Source organism: Hemitrygon akajei, chromosome 16 (genome assembly GCF_048418815.1).
Source record: "Hemitrygon akajei chromosome 16, sHemAka1.3, whole genome shotgun sequence".
Lineage (NCBI taxonomy): Eukaryota > Metazoa > Chordata > Chondrichthyes > Myliobatiformes > Dasyatidae > Hemitrygon > Hemitrygon akajei.
The window spans coordinates 35163172-35180251 of NC_133139.1; the positions used below are offsets into that span (position 1 = coordinate 35163172).

Sequence of the window (17080 nt, forward strand, 5' to 3'; positions counted from 1 at the left end):
AGATATCCAATAATTTTATCTTCGAAGCACCTATATATTTAATCCTATTTTTTGTAAATAAGGGCGTCAAATTTTCAGAAATATTTCATATTTATCTCTTAAATTATAAGTAATTTTTTCAAGTGGAATGCAGCTAAAAATTTCATTCTTCCAACGATCTATATGAATCCAATTTCTAAGTAACTGCAATAGTCTTTTTGGCTACTGCCAATGCAATTTTTATGAATTCTTTCTGATATTTATTCAATTTGGATTTCGATTTTATCCCTTCAATATCGCCTAGTAAAAATAATGTTGGATTATATGGAAGTTGTATTCCAATAATTTGTTCCAGTAAAACTCTTAAATTTGTCCAAAAAGGTTGAATTTTAAAACAAGACCAAGTAGAGTGTAAAAAAAGTACCAATTTCTTGATTACATCGAAAACATTGATCAGATAAATTTGAGTTTAATCTATTTATTTTTTGTGGTGTAATATATATTTGATGTAAAAAGTTATATTGTACTAATCTTAGTCGAACATTTATTGTACTTGTCATACTGTCAAGACATAATCTTGACCAACTTGTTTCATCAATTTTAATATTCAAATCAGTTTTCCATTTTTGTCTTGACTTATGAATTCCTTGTTTAATTGCCTGATTTTGAATCAAATTATACATACCAGAAATTTAAAAATTTTTCCTTTATGAATTAAAGTTTCTATTTCATTAGGTTTCGGCAATAACATTGTTTGACCCAGTTTATCTCTTAAATAAGCTCTTAACTGGAAATAACAGAAAAGAGTGTTATTTGATATTTTATATTTATTCTTTAATTGGTCAAATGACATTAATATACCGTAGATGTCGGATTATAAGCCGCTACTTTTTTCCCACATTTTGAACAGCTTTGAACACTGCGGCCTTTACTACGGTGCGGCTAATGCATGATTTTTTTCATGCCGCCAAAAACATTTTGCCTCGTAACAGTAGACCAATAAAATTGATGAGTAGTTCACAGAGGTCCAATGAAATTGTACGATAAATCAAGCGCACTTTCACAATTATTGTAAATCAGTCATTTGTACTCACCCTCATCAACATGGAAAACACTCGAAGAAAAGCATTGTGCTGCCTTTATGGCAGTTATTTAGTTTATAATATTTTCGCTTAGTAATTCATTTTCTAGTTAAAGTTAGAAGTGTTTTAACTATATTTGTTTTCTGTACTACATCGCGGGATGCTATGACGTCACACCCGGTTTCGCCGCGTCTTGTGGGAAAAATACCAGTTTGCGATAAACGGGAAGGAGGGGGCGAGCGCATTACGCGAGCAGCATTAGATCTGAGCGAACGCTGCTTTTAAGTTAAAGGCGATCAATAACTTTTCCTGGTAGGCTGCAGTATATATATTTTTTACCAGTCGTTAGGAGATATTGGAATGTTGTTCAGTAAAAAAGTATACGCAACGTATATTTAAAAGTAGCCGCGTAACAGGCACGGTTCGAAAAAAAGCATTTTTAATATGTATTTGTTTATGTTACCATATGGATTTAATTAAAAGTTAAAAAATCCTCACGTGTAATATCTTTCTGTGTAAATATCTCATATTACAACGTGGGACACCTGCGGCCGAAAATCCGGTGCGGCCTGTACAAGTACAAAATTGATTTTCTTTCTAAAATTAGAGCCAGCGGCTTTTAATCAGGTGCGCTCTGTAGTCCGGAATCTACGGTACCTCCTTCAAAACAGTCTCCTATATATCTAATCCCTTTGTGAATCCAGTTATATAAAAGTTGATTATCCATTGTAAAAGGGATGTTTATTTTGAATTAAAGGTCTCTTTGCTAATAAAGATTTCTTTATCTTATCATCAACATTTATCTTATTCCATAAATCAATCAAATGTTTTAGTATAGGAGATTCTTTCTTTTCCCATATCCATTTAGATTCCCATTTATATATAAACTCTTCTGGTATATTTTCTCCTATTTTGTCTAATTCTATTCTAATCCATGCCGGTTTGCCTTCATCAAAAAAAGATGCAATAAATCTAAGTTGATTTGCTTTGTAATAATTCTTAAAATTTTGTAATTGTAACCCTCCTAGGTCAAATTTCCATGTCAAATTTTCCAACGATATTCTTGACATCTTACCTTTCCAAAGGAATTTCCTCGCACATTTATTTAACTCTTGAAATAATTTCTGCGGTAATTGTATTGGTAACATTTGGAATAAATATTGTAATCTAGGGAATATATTCATTTTTACAGCATTGATTCTACCTATTAATGTTATTGGTAACATCATCCATTTATCAAGATCCTCTTGAATTTTTTTCAATAATGGCAAATAATGTAATTTATATAAATTCTTTATATCATTATCAACTCTTATACCTAAATACTTTATACTATTTATCGGCCATTTAAATTGAGTTATTAATCGACATTGACTATAATCTCCTTTAGTAAGAGATAGAATTTCACTTTTATCCCAATTTATTTTGTACCCTGATATTTTCCCATATTCTTCCAATCTAGAAGATAATTTACGCAACGATTGTAATGGGTTAGTTAGATAAATCAGAACATCATCAGCAAATAAATTAATCTTATATTCCTCCTGATTAACTCTGAAACCCATAATATCTGAGTCAGTTCTAATCAATTCAGCTAATGGTTCTATCGCCAACACAAATAAAGCAGGTGATAATGGACAACCTTGTCTAGTTGACCTTGTTAACTGAAATGTTGTTGAAATTTGGCCATTTGTCACCACTTTAACTTTGGGGTTAAGTATTTAAGGTTTTAATCCATTTTATAAAAGTTACTCCTAATCCATATTTTTCCAATACCTTAAATAAAAAATCCCATTCCAATCTATCAAATGCTTTTTCTGCATCCAAAGCAACTGCTACACTCATTTCTTCCCTGTTTTGTGCCAAATGAATTATGCTAAGTAACCGAGTTACATTATCTGCCGATTGTCTATTTTTAATAAATCCTGTTTGGTCCATGTGTATTAATTTTGGTAAGTATTTAGATAATCTGTTAGATAAAATCTTTGCTATTATTTTATAATCTGTGTTCAACAAAGAAATAGGTCTTTATGATGTTGGTTTTAAAAGATCTCTGTCTTTTTTTGGCAATACTATTAAAATAGGTGTCGAAAAAGATTCTGGAAGTTTATGCGTTCTTTCCGCTTGATGTATTAACTCCATAAAAGGAGGAATTAATAAATCTTTTTGTAAAATTCAGGCGGAAAACTATCTTCTCCTGGAGATTTGTTACTCTGAAGTTATCCTAGAGCTTCTTCGACCTCTTTTAATGTAAAAGCCACATCTAATCCCTTCTGTTCTTCCAAATTCAATTTTGGGAGAATTATTTGTGATAAAAACCTTTCTAACTCAACAATATCATTTTGTGATTCTGATTGATACAACGCAGAATAAAATTTTTTTAAAGTTTCATTGATTTCTAAAGGCTTATAAGTAATTTTATTTACACTTGTTCTAATTGCATTTATCGTTTTGGAAGCCTGGTCTATTTTTAACTGCCAATCAAGAATCTTGTGTGATCTTTCACCTAGTTCATAATATCTCTGTTTAGTTCTCATAATTGCTTTTTCTGTTCGGTATGCCTGAAGTGTATTATATTGTAGTTTCTTATTAACAAGTTGCCTTTGTTTTTCTTCTGTCATATATCTTTGAGATTCTTTTTCTAATTTTATAATCTCTTTTTCCAATTGATCTATTTCTACCATATATTCCTTCTTAATTTTAGAAGTATAACATTATCTGGCTTCTCAAATATGCCTTCATCGCTTCCCATAATATAAATTTATCATCAACTGAATGTGAGTTTGTATCTAAAAATAAAAATTTTTCATAAAATCACAAAAATCTTGACGTTTTAATAATATTGAATTAAATCTCCATCTGTAAATCGATTCCTCCTTATCCATCATTATCTTTGTCATTATCAAGGGGGAATGATCTGACAATATTCTTGCTTTATATTCCATATTTTTCACTCTGTCTTGAATATTCGCTGATAGTAAGAAAAAAATCTATCCTTGAATAAGTTTTATGTCTATTTGAATAAAATGAATAATCTCTTTCTCTTGGGTTAATTCTTCTCCATATATCAATCAAATTTAAATCTTTCATCAATGATAAAGTTAATTTTGCTACTTTTGGTTTTGTAACAACCTTTGTTGACCTATCTAAAACTGGGACTAGACAAAAGTTAAAGTCTCCACCTATTAATATTTTATCGTGCGCGTCAGCCAAATTCAAAAAAGCCTCCTGTATAAATTTTACATCGTTTTCATTTGGTGCATAAATATTCATAAGAGTCCATAGTTCTGAAAAGATTTGACAATGTATAATTACATATCTTCCCGCAGAATCAATTAATAGATTTTTTATTTTAATTGGTAAAGTTTTGTTGACCAAAATTGCAAGTCCCCTCGCTTTTGAATTAAATGAAGCTGCTATAACATTTCTGATGTTCTATCTCTGTTAAATGTGTTTCTTGTATAAAAGCTATATCTATTTCCATTTTCTTAATGTATGTTAAAATTATTTTTCTTTTCACCGGTCCATTAAGCCCATTAACATTAAAACTTTAAAAATTCAGTAAATTAGTAATTATTTTTAACGGGGTTACTCCAGTCTATAATAATACATAATATTTCAACTCTCATAGTACCTTGGGGAATTATTTTAAAATTCTCCATGTTGCTATGTGTCTCCCCTCCAAATATCCAGGCAAAGAAAGAAAGATAAAAGATAGATTATAAAGAAAAAAACCCAAAAAAACTCCCCTGCTAATGTTGTGAATGAAAAATAACACAACATTACCCCCTTCAGTTGTGCGGGTCATGGCAAATGCCATGATTACACACATGAATCCTGTAGCGATCGATCCGAAGTTTCCCCAGCTCCCCCGTAACATGAAAAAAGTATATATAAAATAAGAAAAAATATCACTACTCTTGATTAATATTTCTCAAATTTTTACCTTTCTGCCCCGTATCATATAATTAAAAGTATATTTAAATATCCTTCTGTCTTTAATGTCCATCAACTCACTTCAGTGTCCCCGTCTTCATCTTTAATCTGTTTCACTTTTAAATCTTTACTGTGACTAGTGAATATTTGGGAATTCTTGTGCAAACTCCTCTGCATCCCGATGATCAGTAAAAAATCTTCTTTTCCCGTCATCCAAAAAAATTATCAGGGTTGCCGGGTGGCGCAATATAAATTTATAACCCTTCTCCCATAAAACTTTTTTCACTGGGTTAAATTCCTTCTTTCTCTTCAAAAGGTCATAACTTATATCAGGATAGAAAAGAACTGTTTTCCCTTCTATCATCAGTGGCCCGTTGGGCAGCCGCCTTCAGGATCTTTTCTTTATCTTCATATCTTAAGCATTTTATCAAGATTAATTGTGGGTTTTGATCAACTTGAGGTCTTGATCTTTTTAAAGCTCTGTGGACCCTTTCGATTTCAATCAACTGGGTTCCCTCTTCCATTTCCAAATTTTCCGGGATCCATTTTTGAAAAAAATTTATTGGATCCTCTCCCTCTATCCCTTCTTTAAGACCAACAATTTTAATATTATTTCGTCTACTAAAATTTTCAAGCATGTCTATTTTTCCAACAGTTGTTTTCTTTCTGATGTCCAGGCAAGAACATTATCTTCCATTTTATTCACTCTCTCAATAGTGGCTCACGTTATTTCTTCCAGATTTTTAACTTTCTTGTCCATTTTCTCCTGTTTTTTCACCATTTTATCAAACATAGCCTTTTTTTAAAAATATCTTCTTGTATTATTTTTAATTTTTTAAATTCTTTTAATTCATGCATTATTTGCACCAAAGCTTCCCTTATGTCTCCAGAGTATCTTCCACCTCCAATCTCTTCCTGTTGTTCTTCTTTTACCTCCTCATCTTCATCTGTATGCTCCAGAGAATCCAAATCTACCTCGGGTTCATTTTCACTTCCGCTTCCAATCGTAGCTGGGATTTGTAGTTCAAATTGTTCACGTCTGCGCATGCCCTTTCCTGCGCGCACGCGCAGTTCCTGTTGTTCCTTCTTGGAGACTGTTGATACTGCGGCCGATTTCCATTCTGTGTCACCGGAGGTAAAATGCACATGAGTCTGAAGCTTCTTCATGGTGGCTGGCTCAACTTGTACTATCTTCAAAGTAGAAGCTTTCTTCTTTGTCTGTTTAGGAGGCATATCTAAGGAAAATCCTGAGTAGTTTAGACGTAGTTTTTAGAAAATATTTACTAACTTTTCTTCACTTAAACATTAATTTATTAGTTTTTTTTAACGGGAGAGCTGGATATCCGTGTCTCGATCCTACGTCATCATGTGACATCCCCCAGCAGAACCATTGGTGACAAAAGTGTTAGTGAGCAATGTCAATACAAACTTCTGGGGATTTGACAATTTTATGGTCACAGGAAAATAGTATGAAGTCTGTGTTGGCCAGAAAGAATGACAATCTTCAAATCAGTGAATTCAAATGAATCAAGGACAGTGGAAGCAGTCTTTGTTCTTGCTGTGTGCTTGGGGGATGGAGGCTACCATTTTGTGAAGACACTCAATTCTCCATTTTGTGAGCTTGACATGCTGGACTTGATTAGTGTTTTAAAGAAGACACAAAGACTTTAGGTAATCTGCTGGACTGGAGGTCATTTCCAAATAAGGAGTTGTTTGTGAGGTATTCTTTGGTTGGCTATAACATGCAGACTTGTGAATGCCTGAGGTGATTCGAGCTCATTGCTGACTGAGAACAAAGAGCCATGAGTCAGCAACTGTCCCTTGATGGGAAGAGGACAATAGATGGATGCTGCTTTGGACCAGAGCCAATGACCAGGTGTTAAAGGCCAGACACATGACCTGCGGCCAATGACACCGGAATGCGACATTTGAATTGATAAGCAATGGATATAAAAGTGGATGCTTTGTGTGCGCCGGTGGCGGTAAACTTCGAAGTATAACCATCGCAGACACAAGCGAGAAGAACCCTGCGTGAAGCACTTGGAGAGTAAGTCGGGACCACGAGGAACAAGGAGTGCCTGGCCAGCGTAAATTCCTCCACCCGGGTAATACCTTTGTTTTTCTTTGACTATTCAGGAGAGTCAGGGACACTTAGCAGGTGTGCGCACAGGGTATTTAGTGTATGAATTCACGTATTAGTTAGTTTGAACAATAAAGGTAATTGTCAGTAAATACAGATCTCTCTGTGCCTCACTCAGAATCGTTGGAAGAGGTAGAAGTGGTATCTCTCTCGCTCTCTCTTTTTTCCAATATCTGTGTACCATATACTCTGGATGTGGGTTAATTAGGACCAGTACATTTTGGGTTGTGTCAATTAGCTTAAGTTTAATGGAAATAGTTTAGAAAAGGCATAAAAAAAGACAAACTACCTTTTAACTGAGTAACAAAGAAAATATTTAAATGAAATACAGAACAAATTAGAACACTGGTAAAAGTTCTACAGTAGCATAAAAATGAGTATTAGTTCCTAATAGCTATTGATGGAGGAAATCATCCACCGTGTTGTGTTGATTGACTGTAAATGAACAAAATCAATACAAACAACTAGTACAAATAATGGGCTGCCTTCATACCATGCTTTTGATGACAACATTCTCCAAATCTTCATTTTCATTGTAATATTTAAGATGATAGTTGATACCTTCTTATTATCTTGTTTTTGAAACTGTTGAAACTGTGACTTACAGTCTGTTGTTCAATTGAGTGAGCTAAACTCCGGGAGAAGAATGTGAGCACAAGCTACCATGAAGAGAAGCTCAGAGACTAAACAAGGGGCCATGATTGACTATATTTCTTGCTGATTAAACCGTCAAGGAAGATTGAAACACGAAGGCAAATGTGGAGGAGAGCAAGTGGTTCTCAGAGGGGCCACTGGGTTTGAGTTGCTGCCCTCTGGAGGGGCCGCAGGGTTCAAGTTGCTGCCCTCTGGTTCGAGTCGCTGCCCTGGGAAATGTTATCGAAATTCTGAGATTTTGTTCAAACTAACTGTAGCTCATATTGCCCTCTTTCAGTTCTGTTTTTTCGTGTTTTTGCCCATTCTTTCTTGGTACCGATTGTCAGGATGAAGGTTTGGGGTTTGATGTTTTTGTTGTTTCTCCATGTGGGTGATCTGTTAGCTTTTGCGCGAAGGAGGTTTGGAGTTTGCGAGGTTTTGCTTCTTTTTCTTTTCGTGGAGGTGAGGGGATTGATGTCTTTCTTTCATCTACTATGGTTTTCTGTATTTAATGGCTATCTAGAGAGGACAAATCTCTGAATTGTATTCTGCATACATACTTTGATAATAAAATGCTTAGAACCTTCGTAAATCCTAACTTGTTGATGCAGTGAAATTGTTCCATTTTCACTCGTTTCTACTATCTCCAAGTTTGAAACAACAATGAGCAAAACTGTTCTACATTGCCTTACTGCTCATTTCTCACCATCAGTGACAAAAATCACTGGATTTTGAACATATGCTCATAAAACCGATGCTATTTGAAAACTGTTTGCTCTAAGCAACCGCAAAAGTTCATGCAACTGACGCTAGTTAGAAACTGTTCAGCAGCAATCTCCTGTCCCAATTTAGCAGCATTGTCCCTAATAAACAAAGGAAATCCCAGCTATTTTCTCCATTAGCTTTTGTTCTTTAAGAGTTGTCCCAAATAAGCGACTGCCCCAATTAGCTCATGGCCCAACTAACTACAATCCACTGCAGTTCAAAAGTTAATACATCGAGTAATTTCAAACTTGCATTATACAATCTGTACAGTTGTTTCTCAACTAATACAACTCCATAACAAGTCAATTACCTTGGCCTGCTGAGTTCCTCCAGCATTTTGTGTGTGTTGCTTTAAATTACATTCATTATTGTATCATTTCAATATTGCCAGCAGAGGGCACAATTGGACAAAGAATTGCATACAGTTTTTAAAAAATTAACTCAGACTTCATATATTTTCTAGCAAAACCATAGAATTTTGAAACAAAATTTTTGAAACAAATGTGAGAAGTTTACATTCATCTATTTATCCATTTAATGTGGTTTATTTTAACAAGTAAATGCGGCCTTGGTTTGAAAAGCAGGACTGTGGCATAACTTTTGAACTGAAGCAGCAGCTTGCATTGTAAACATGTGGAGTTTAAACTATCCTCATATTTATCTACTAGGCTAAAGCAGTTAGCTTCATCATCAACACCGATAATGCTTACCATTCTTCATTTGGCAATAAGGAACCAAGCACTAAATAATATAAACTTTCCAACAAACACAGGAAGTATCAAACAGTAGATCCAAAGAATACAGATACAACAGTGCACGGTACAATCTGAAAACAGAATAAACAAATACCATGGCTGATGGAAATCTGACATTAAATACAGCAAATACTTATCAGATCTGGCAGCATTTATGAATAGAGAAATACAATTTCTGATTTTATAACAAAAGGGAAAAGTGATGAGAAAACTCAAGTTTAGGAAGAGGAGAGGGAAAAGTACAAAGTTAAGGACTCTGATGAAACAAGCCCCAGGAGAGATTAAATCACAAAAAAAAGTTGTCAAGTGCAAAGGATAAATAATGTGAACTCTACAAACAGCTAACAGAAGTGGCATTCTGATATAACACTCCCTAGAATTTAACTGCACTTGACACAACAGAACAGATTTGTAAGGACATTTAGTTGTAAAGAAGCAAAAGCAGTATTTCCTTTAATAGAATTGTTAATAATGAAGGGACATTAATTGAAGGGTATTTGAGCAGAAGCCATTTTCACAGGGAGTTGTGCGACGTGGAACTCATTCCCTAGGAAGACTTTAGAGTAGAAAGCTGCATCATTTACTCAGATATGCGCCTCCCTCAAGGCAACAACTCAGAGCTGAAAAGTGGGATTAAGTTGGATAGATTTTTTGTATGTTGAAGTCTAGTGCTTATTCAATGCACAGAGTAATTTTTTTTCTCCTAAAGATTTGAATCCCTTGTCAAGGATGGGGTCTTCAGTTGTGTAACGATATCAAAGAAGCTGATTTTCTCTTCTTAAAAAGACAGAAGTTATGTAAAATTATTTATCTGAGGTTTTGAGAAAAGGTGAAATGATTTCCTTTGGTGAGGCTATAATACTGAATTCTACGCAAAAGAAAGAAAACTAAACAGAGTAAGCCTCAATAATGCAGTACACAATGGGGTTTTGGTGGTGCCAGACTGGGAAATTCCTATTAACAATCCAACATACTGTTACAATAAAAAGTTTTGAACCCTTTGCAAATACCTGGTCTTCTGTATTAATTACTCATAAAATGTGGTCTCATCTTCATCCAAGTCACAATAATAGATAAACAGAACCTACCTAAAATAATACACACAAAAATTGCACTTTTCAAATCTTTATTGAACACACTGTTTAATCATTCACAGTCCAGGCTGGAAAAAGTATGTGAATCTTCGTATTTAATAACTGGTAGTACCTCCTTTAGTAGCAATAACCTTCACCAAACATTTCCTGTAGCTGCTGATCAGACTTGCACAAAGGCAAGGAAGAATTTTAGAGCATTGCTCCATACAAAACTGTTTCAGTTCATCAATATTTCTGGGATACTTGGCACGAACAGCCCTCTTCAGGTCATGCCACAGCATCTCAATTGAGTTAAGATGTGGACTTGGACTTGGCCATTCCAAAACACAAATTGTCATCTACTTAAACCATTCTGTTGTTGATTTACTCTTGTGTTTCAGATCACTGTTTTGTTGCATTATCCAACTTCTATTAAACCTCAAGTGACAGACCGGTACCCTGACATTCTCTGTAAATTGTCTTAATACAATTTTGAATTAATTGTTCCTTTGACTGCAAAGCAGCCCCAACCATGAACTCTGTCCACCACACTTCACAGCTGCGATGAGGTTTAGGTGGTGGTGTGCAGAGTCATTTTTCCTCTAAACATAGCAATGTGCATTTCTGCCAAAAAGTCCAACTTTTATCTCATCTATCCACAGAACACTGTCCCAGAAGCATTGTGGAACATCCAAGATGGTCTTTTGCAAACTCGAGGTGGGCAGCAATGTTTTCTTTTGGAGAGCAATGGTTTCGTCTATGGCATCTTTCCACGGACACCATTCGTGTTCAGTGTTTTTCATACAGTGGACACATGAACAGAGACTTTAGCAAGCTCTAAAGATTTCTGCAGGTATTTTGCTGTTAGCTTTGGGTTCTTTTGCACCTCCTTCAGCATTGCACGTTGTGCTCCCAGTGTGATCTTTGCAGTATGCCCACTACTAGGGAGAGTATCAACAGTACTGAATTTCCTCCATTTATAGACAATTTCTCTTACTGTGGGACTGGTGAAAATTCAGATCTTTAAAAATGTTTATGTAGTCTTTTCCAGCTTAATGCATCTCTACAATTCTTCTTCTAAGGTTATCTGTAACTTGTTTTGATTGAGGCATGGTGCCTTAAGCAGATCTTTCTTGAGGAGAGCAGGCTCTGTCAGTAACCTGACTTTGTGAATTTTTTTTATATAGGGCAGGGCACCTCTACAACCCAAACCTTCAATCTCATCTCACTGACTGGAACACCTGACTTCAAATAGCTTTTGCAGAAGGCACTACTTCAGAGGTTCAAACATATTTTTGTACTTAGACTGTGATTGTTTAAATGGTGTACTCAGTATTGACCAGAAGTAGTACAATTCTTTGCATGTTATTAGCTTAGGCAGATTGTGTTTGTCTATTATTGTGACTTAGGTGAATATCAGACCTTATTTTATGAGTAATTAATGCAGAAAACCAGATCATTGCAAAGGGTTCACAAACTTTTTCATTAAGTTGCTACACAATATTAATTTTCCAGTGAACTCAATAATCAAAATTATAGAACTGCACACCACAGCTCTTACAGCCCAACTTGTCTATGCTGACCGAAATCCAATTTGCCTGCATCAGACCCATATCTGTCTTTCCTACCCAAGTACCTGCTCAAATGCTCCCTTAAACAATATAAATATTCTTGCCTGTATTATCTACTCTGGCAACTCATTCCAAATAAGCACTGCCTTGTGTGAACATCTTACCCTTCAGTTAATTATTAAGGTTTAAGGGCGTGTAAGACCGGACAACATTGGCATCTACCTGACAGCAGTGGAAAATTGGGCTGGTTTGTTATGCCCAAAATAAGCAGGGCAGATCTTAAACACAATATTGGCAGATTGCTCTATTGTGCCTCACTCAAACATTAGCACAATAATGAAAGGAGTTGCCAAAAGTATTATTGAGCACAACTTACCAATAATCGTCTCACCATTCAGCTTCATTACAGTCTTTAGTTCAAACATAGACAAACTAGCTGAATTCCAGAGGGTTGATCAGAGTGACACCAAGACCTAATAAAACTGAAGTTAATGGAAATCTCAAAGAAAAAGTTTCAATGGATCGAGTCAAGCTTAAATGACAGCAAGTAATTAAAGACCAATTATCTAAGTCCCAAAGTATCACTGCTAAAGATTCTCAGGACAATATCTCTATTACTTCAAAACAGTCAAAAATAGCAACATTTCCTAATGATGACAGACTTCCATGGCACAGACAACTTTCAAGAATCACACCATCTATTTACATATAGGACATTCAAGCTTGGGCCAATAGGCCAAGAAATTCCATCAACAATAAAAGTAACTTTCATCTGTCAATGCCAATAGAAAATCTTCTACCATTAACATACCGATGTCACCACTGATCAGAAATTCAATTTGCTGATCTACAGTAAAAATTCTATGGTTAGAAGAGATTGTAGGCTGCATCTGAAGCTTCAGAAAACTGTCTAAAAACGTTTTCATCACCTATAAGTTACATGTCAGAAATGTAATGTAATATTAATATTCTTCAATCATCAGGAACGTACAGCTCCAACAACCCAGATTATTATAACAGACTGGATTAGCACCCAATCCTTTATCCAAGCATTCATCCATCACTTATTTATCACAGCTGTAGGATTGTACCATTCACAAGGTGTACTGCAGCAATGGGAAAGACTCAAAATATGCAACTTCTCCTACCCAGCACAAGGGGAGCCCAAAAGACAGAATATTTCCCTTTAAAATGCACATAAACTTGATTTGGAAATATTCCTTTATCATTTCTGGGTTAAACCACACTACCACATAGCAATGTGAGAGAATCATTTTCCCACACTATAGTGGCTTAAAGTTTGCAGCCAATGAAAAATTATGAATGGGCTTTAATGCTGATCTTGCCTCTGGCACCCGAAAATATTTTCCTTGGTGCTGTTGCATTTCATTCACTGCCAGCTGCTTAGGTTGTTAGCTCAGCAAATTGGTAATATACCTCTTGAATCAGCAGCTTGTTAGTTTACATCCCACAATCCTTTGCTACACACACAGCACAGACAGTAAGTATTTGAACTGAGGACACATTTGGCCTTTCACCATTACGAAAAGGTAGGGTGTTCTGGTGTCCTGCTAAACATTCCGGCACAAGATCAACAAATTAGTGATTGAATCATTTTGTCATTGGGATTTTATAATATGATAAATGTTTGGGAGATTATACTGTATATTAATTACTGCATTCCATTATTTATTTTTATCATACTGCAATAGAGTCAACTTATATGTATTCTGTTCTGTCATTTGACTTTCAATGTGTTAATCATAATTAGCAACTGGTATTATTTTCTTTCCTTTGAAAGATACAATCACTTCTTCCTTGTCCAGCTTCCACCCCTCCCCCCACTCCCAGTATAGGACTGTCCTTATTTCTTGGAAAGTTTAGTTCAGACAAACATTCCACAGTTAAGTTTTTCTTCAGAAGGCTTTTGTTAATCTATTGAGATCTCTGTGCTTCCTTGATAATAGAATATTTAACTTAAGTACTTCCAAGTTCTTTTTAATAACAGTTTCATTCTCACATACAACTACCAAGGGCTGAAACTTTCAGGACCGCATATTCCTTCAGGCAGAAGTGCCAAATATCTTGGCTTGCTCCTGATAAAGCAAACAGTGTGCAGTAAGAAGCCATCCAAACTACAATACTAAAAATCTATACTCCAGAACTAGCTACAGCTCTAGTCAAAGTGTCCCAAAACAAGCATTACACTGGTGTCTTCCCAATAATGTGGAAAGGAGACTACGTATGTCTTAATTCAGAAAAAGCAGAACATAGTCTGGCTACTTACTGATCAGTCATCAGTACAATGATAAAAGCATTCTTCTTTGCAAGTTGCTCTAATCACTGGAACCCAGCTTGGGTTTTGTCACGACTGTATGGGTCCAGATGTCAATACTCCAAAGGTTCAGAGAGTATGAATTCCCGGAAAAAGGTGAGAGTTATTGCCTCTGATATTAAGGCATGTTGGCAAATTTCAACTCTATGGGCAAGGTGAAATCACTCCAATGGTTGCATTCATACCTTGCAAAAAGGAGATGGCTGTGATTACCAGAGATCAACCATCCTAGCCTTAGGACGTCACTAAAGGAATTCCTCAACTGCTTTAAAACTTTCATTCCATCCTAAAACGGGGATATCAGTACAATATTTAAATCCAATTGTAACTCCGCAGCAAATGAAACAGTCTACCCCTGAATGCAGAAATACATAGACAACACTAAAGCATGGCCTAATGAGTGCCATGTAACATTTATACCAAAATGTCCAAAATGAGAATATACTATATCCTACTTTTGACATTCAATGTCATTACCATCACTGAGACTCCCAACATTCTGAGAGTTACCATCGACCTGAAACTCAACTGGGCCTGCCACATAAATATCATAATTATAAAAGTAGATATCCTGTGGTGAAGAACTCTTCTTCTCATACTCCAAGGCCTTTCCAGCATCTACAAAGTAATATACTCTCCACTTGCCTGTGTGTATGTACACCAACAACTCTCAAAAAGCTCTGCAGTATCCAAGGCAAAACAGTCCACTTGATTAGGACGTCATCAATCAACCTAAATATACATCTCCTCCACCACTGGAGCAGTGGCTGCCCATCCAGCCATCTAAATGTAACCCAGGCTACTCTGACAGAACCTCCCTTACCCACAACACCTGCCACTGAAGCCAGATCAGCTGATGCACAGGAGCACCATTACCTGCACATTTCCATCCATGAACCCTTCTGATGTGAATATCAGCTCCTTCATTGCCAATGAGTCTAAATCCTGGAATCCCCTGCCCAATAATGCTGATGGAGTATCTTCACAAAGACTAGCATAAGCAGGCAATTTACTACCCCCTTCTGAAGACAATTAGGAATGGGCCAATAAATGCTGGTCTTGCCAGCAACACCCAGTTAATGGAAAAACAATAATTAAAAGTATTAAAAGCAAATATGCCAATTTGATAACAATGGCATAAAGTGCACTGCCTTGCTTCATTAAACACATTTCTTACCCCTTTTCTTTATTCTCCCCATCTTTAAGGCCTTCTTGGTCGGAAATAACATCAGACACCAGTTTGAGAGCCCGTTCTGTCTGAGAGACGATCCTTTGCACGGCCTGCAATTCTTCTTCTGTAGGATATATGTTAGCATGTTTTGCCATGATGTAGCGATCATCTGAGGAATCAGGACGACGAGGAGGCTGAAATATTTAAAAACAAGATTTACAATTATTTACACCTTCCCCTTGTTTTTTTGACAAAATGGCAAGGCTATGAACTGGAGTTCTCTAGCAAACTGAAGTTTTAACTTTCATTCACTGTTTTACTGATTTATGATGGGTTACAAATATACTTGAAAGAATTTCTCACATGCATTTAACATTGTACCTTTAGTTCATGCAGATTGAAAAGTAAAGATGACAATGCTCTAAAAATGTTATTAGCTACTTGCGCACTATGACAATTACTTTTTGCTTCCTGAATTCAGTGTTTCAATGCAATTGAAATTGTGCAGAGGTAACTAGTGATATCCGCAGTACTTCTTTGGAATAGAAGATAATTTAAGACTGAACAGCTTCTACAGAACGTTCGATATTTCACAATAAGATGCTCCTTTTGAATAGATGTTATAATACTATGGACGTAAACGTACCAGGGGTGCAGGTGCTTGTGGCATGCCCAATCTTCCCATGAGCGGTGGTGGATGCCAGTCTGGTGCTAACCTACGGCGCTGCTCTTCCCAGTAAATGTGTTCTTCCTCCACCCTCCTCCAATACATCTCTTCTTCATAACGTCTGCAACAGTGTACAGAAGGCATTTTTTTAAAATGGGATACATATTTGTTTTGCCTCTCAAACATCCCCAAGTATTTCACATGTATTTTACTATTCACCAGTACATTTATGCAGATGAACAAAACAGTAATATTATGTACTACATTCCACAAACAACTGAGATGAATAAACACAATGTGTAGTGCTGCCTAAGAAATCTTGATTTCCTATTATAAAAAATGGTTAATGTCAATTATGGTAGAGCAGTCTGACAATGCTCATTTCTTAATGCGTCTAAGCAACATTTCACTGCACAAAATCTCAACTCATAAAAAGCTTCTATTTTCTGGGTTTGGTCAGATATAAAGATCATAAAGTGCCAAATCTGAACAACACAGCACAATTTCATCAGTTTCATAGGCTACCTTTACCATGGATGTAATACTTTTAATTAATTTCAAAACACATCACAAAAACATTATGAAATTTTAAATTACAACAGCCACACAATTCACATGTCTGGCAAGATCCTACAAAATGAACAAGAATTGTTTGGCAAATCAGTTTCCAGTCAAAATGCTGCATTAACCTCATTTCCATTCGCCAGCGCTCTTCCTCTTCTCTCCTTCTCCAGTACTCCTCCTTCTGCATTTGCTTTCGCATCTTCTCCTCGTGGATTTTTCTGGCACGGATACTTGGTTTTATTTCAACCTGAAGGTCGGGGTTTACTTTTTTCTTTAAATCAAAGAGAGAGAATTAATTGCCTAAAACAGCAACAGCTTTTAAGTTAACTGTACTCAACCACAACTAAACATTTTTTAAAATGCAGAACATCAGAATCCGGCACGCTCACAGTTCAGTAGGAACAGAATG

General features: G+C 35.8%; 1 protein-coding gene across 3 annotated transcripts in view; it reads right to left on the reverse strand.

Moving 5' to 3' along the window:
* The window catches only part of LOC140739973 (zinc finger RNA-binding protein-like), an 80243-nt gene that overhangs the window by 15978 nt on the left and 47185 nt on the right, over positions 1 to 17080 (reverse strand). For all 3 annotated transcript variants that reach the window (XM_073068698.1, XM_073068697.1, XM_073068696.1), the window contains 3 exons: positions 16797 to 16942; positions 16087 to 16228; positions 15447 to 15634 (listed from right to left, as the gene is read on the reverse strand). In XM_073068698.1, the coding sequence (XP_072924799.1) occupies positions 15447 to 15634; positions 16087 to 16228; positions 16797 to 16942 (476 nt within the window). The remainder of the gene's footprint in view (positions 1 to 15446; positions 15635 to 16086; positions 16229 to 16796; positions 16943 to 17080) is intronic.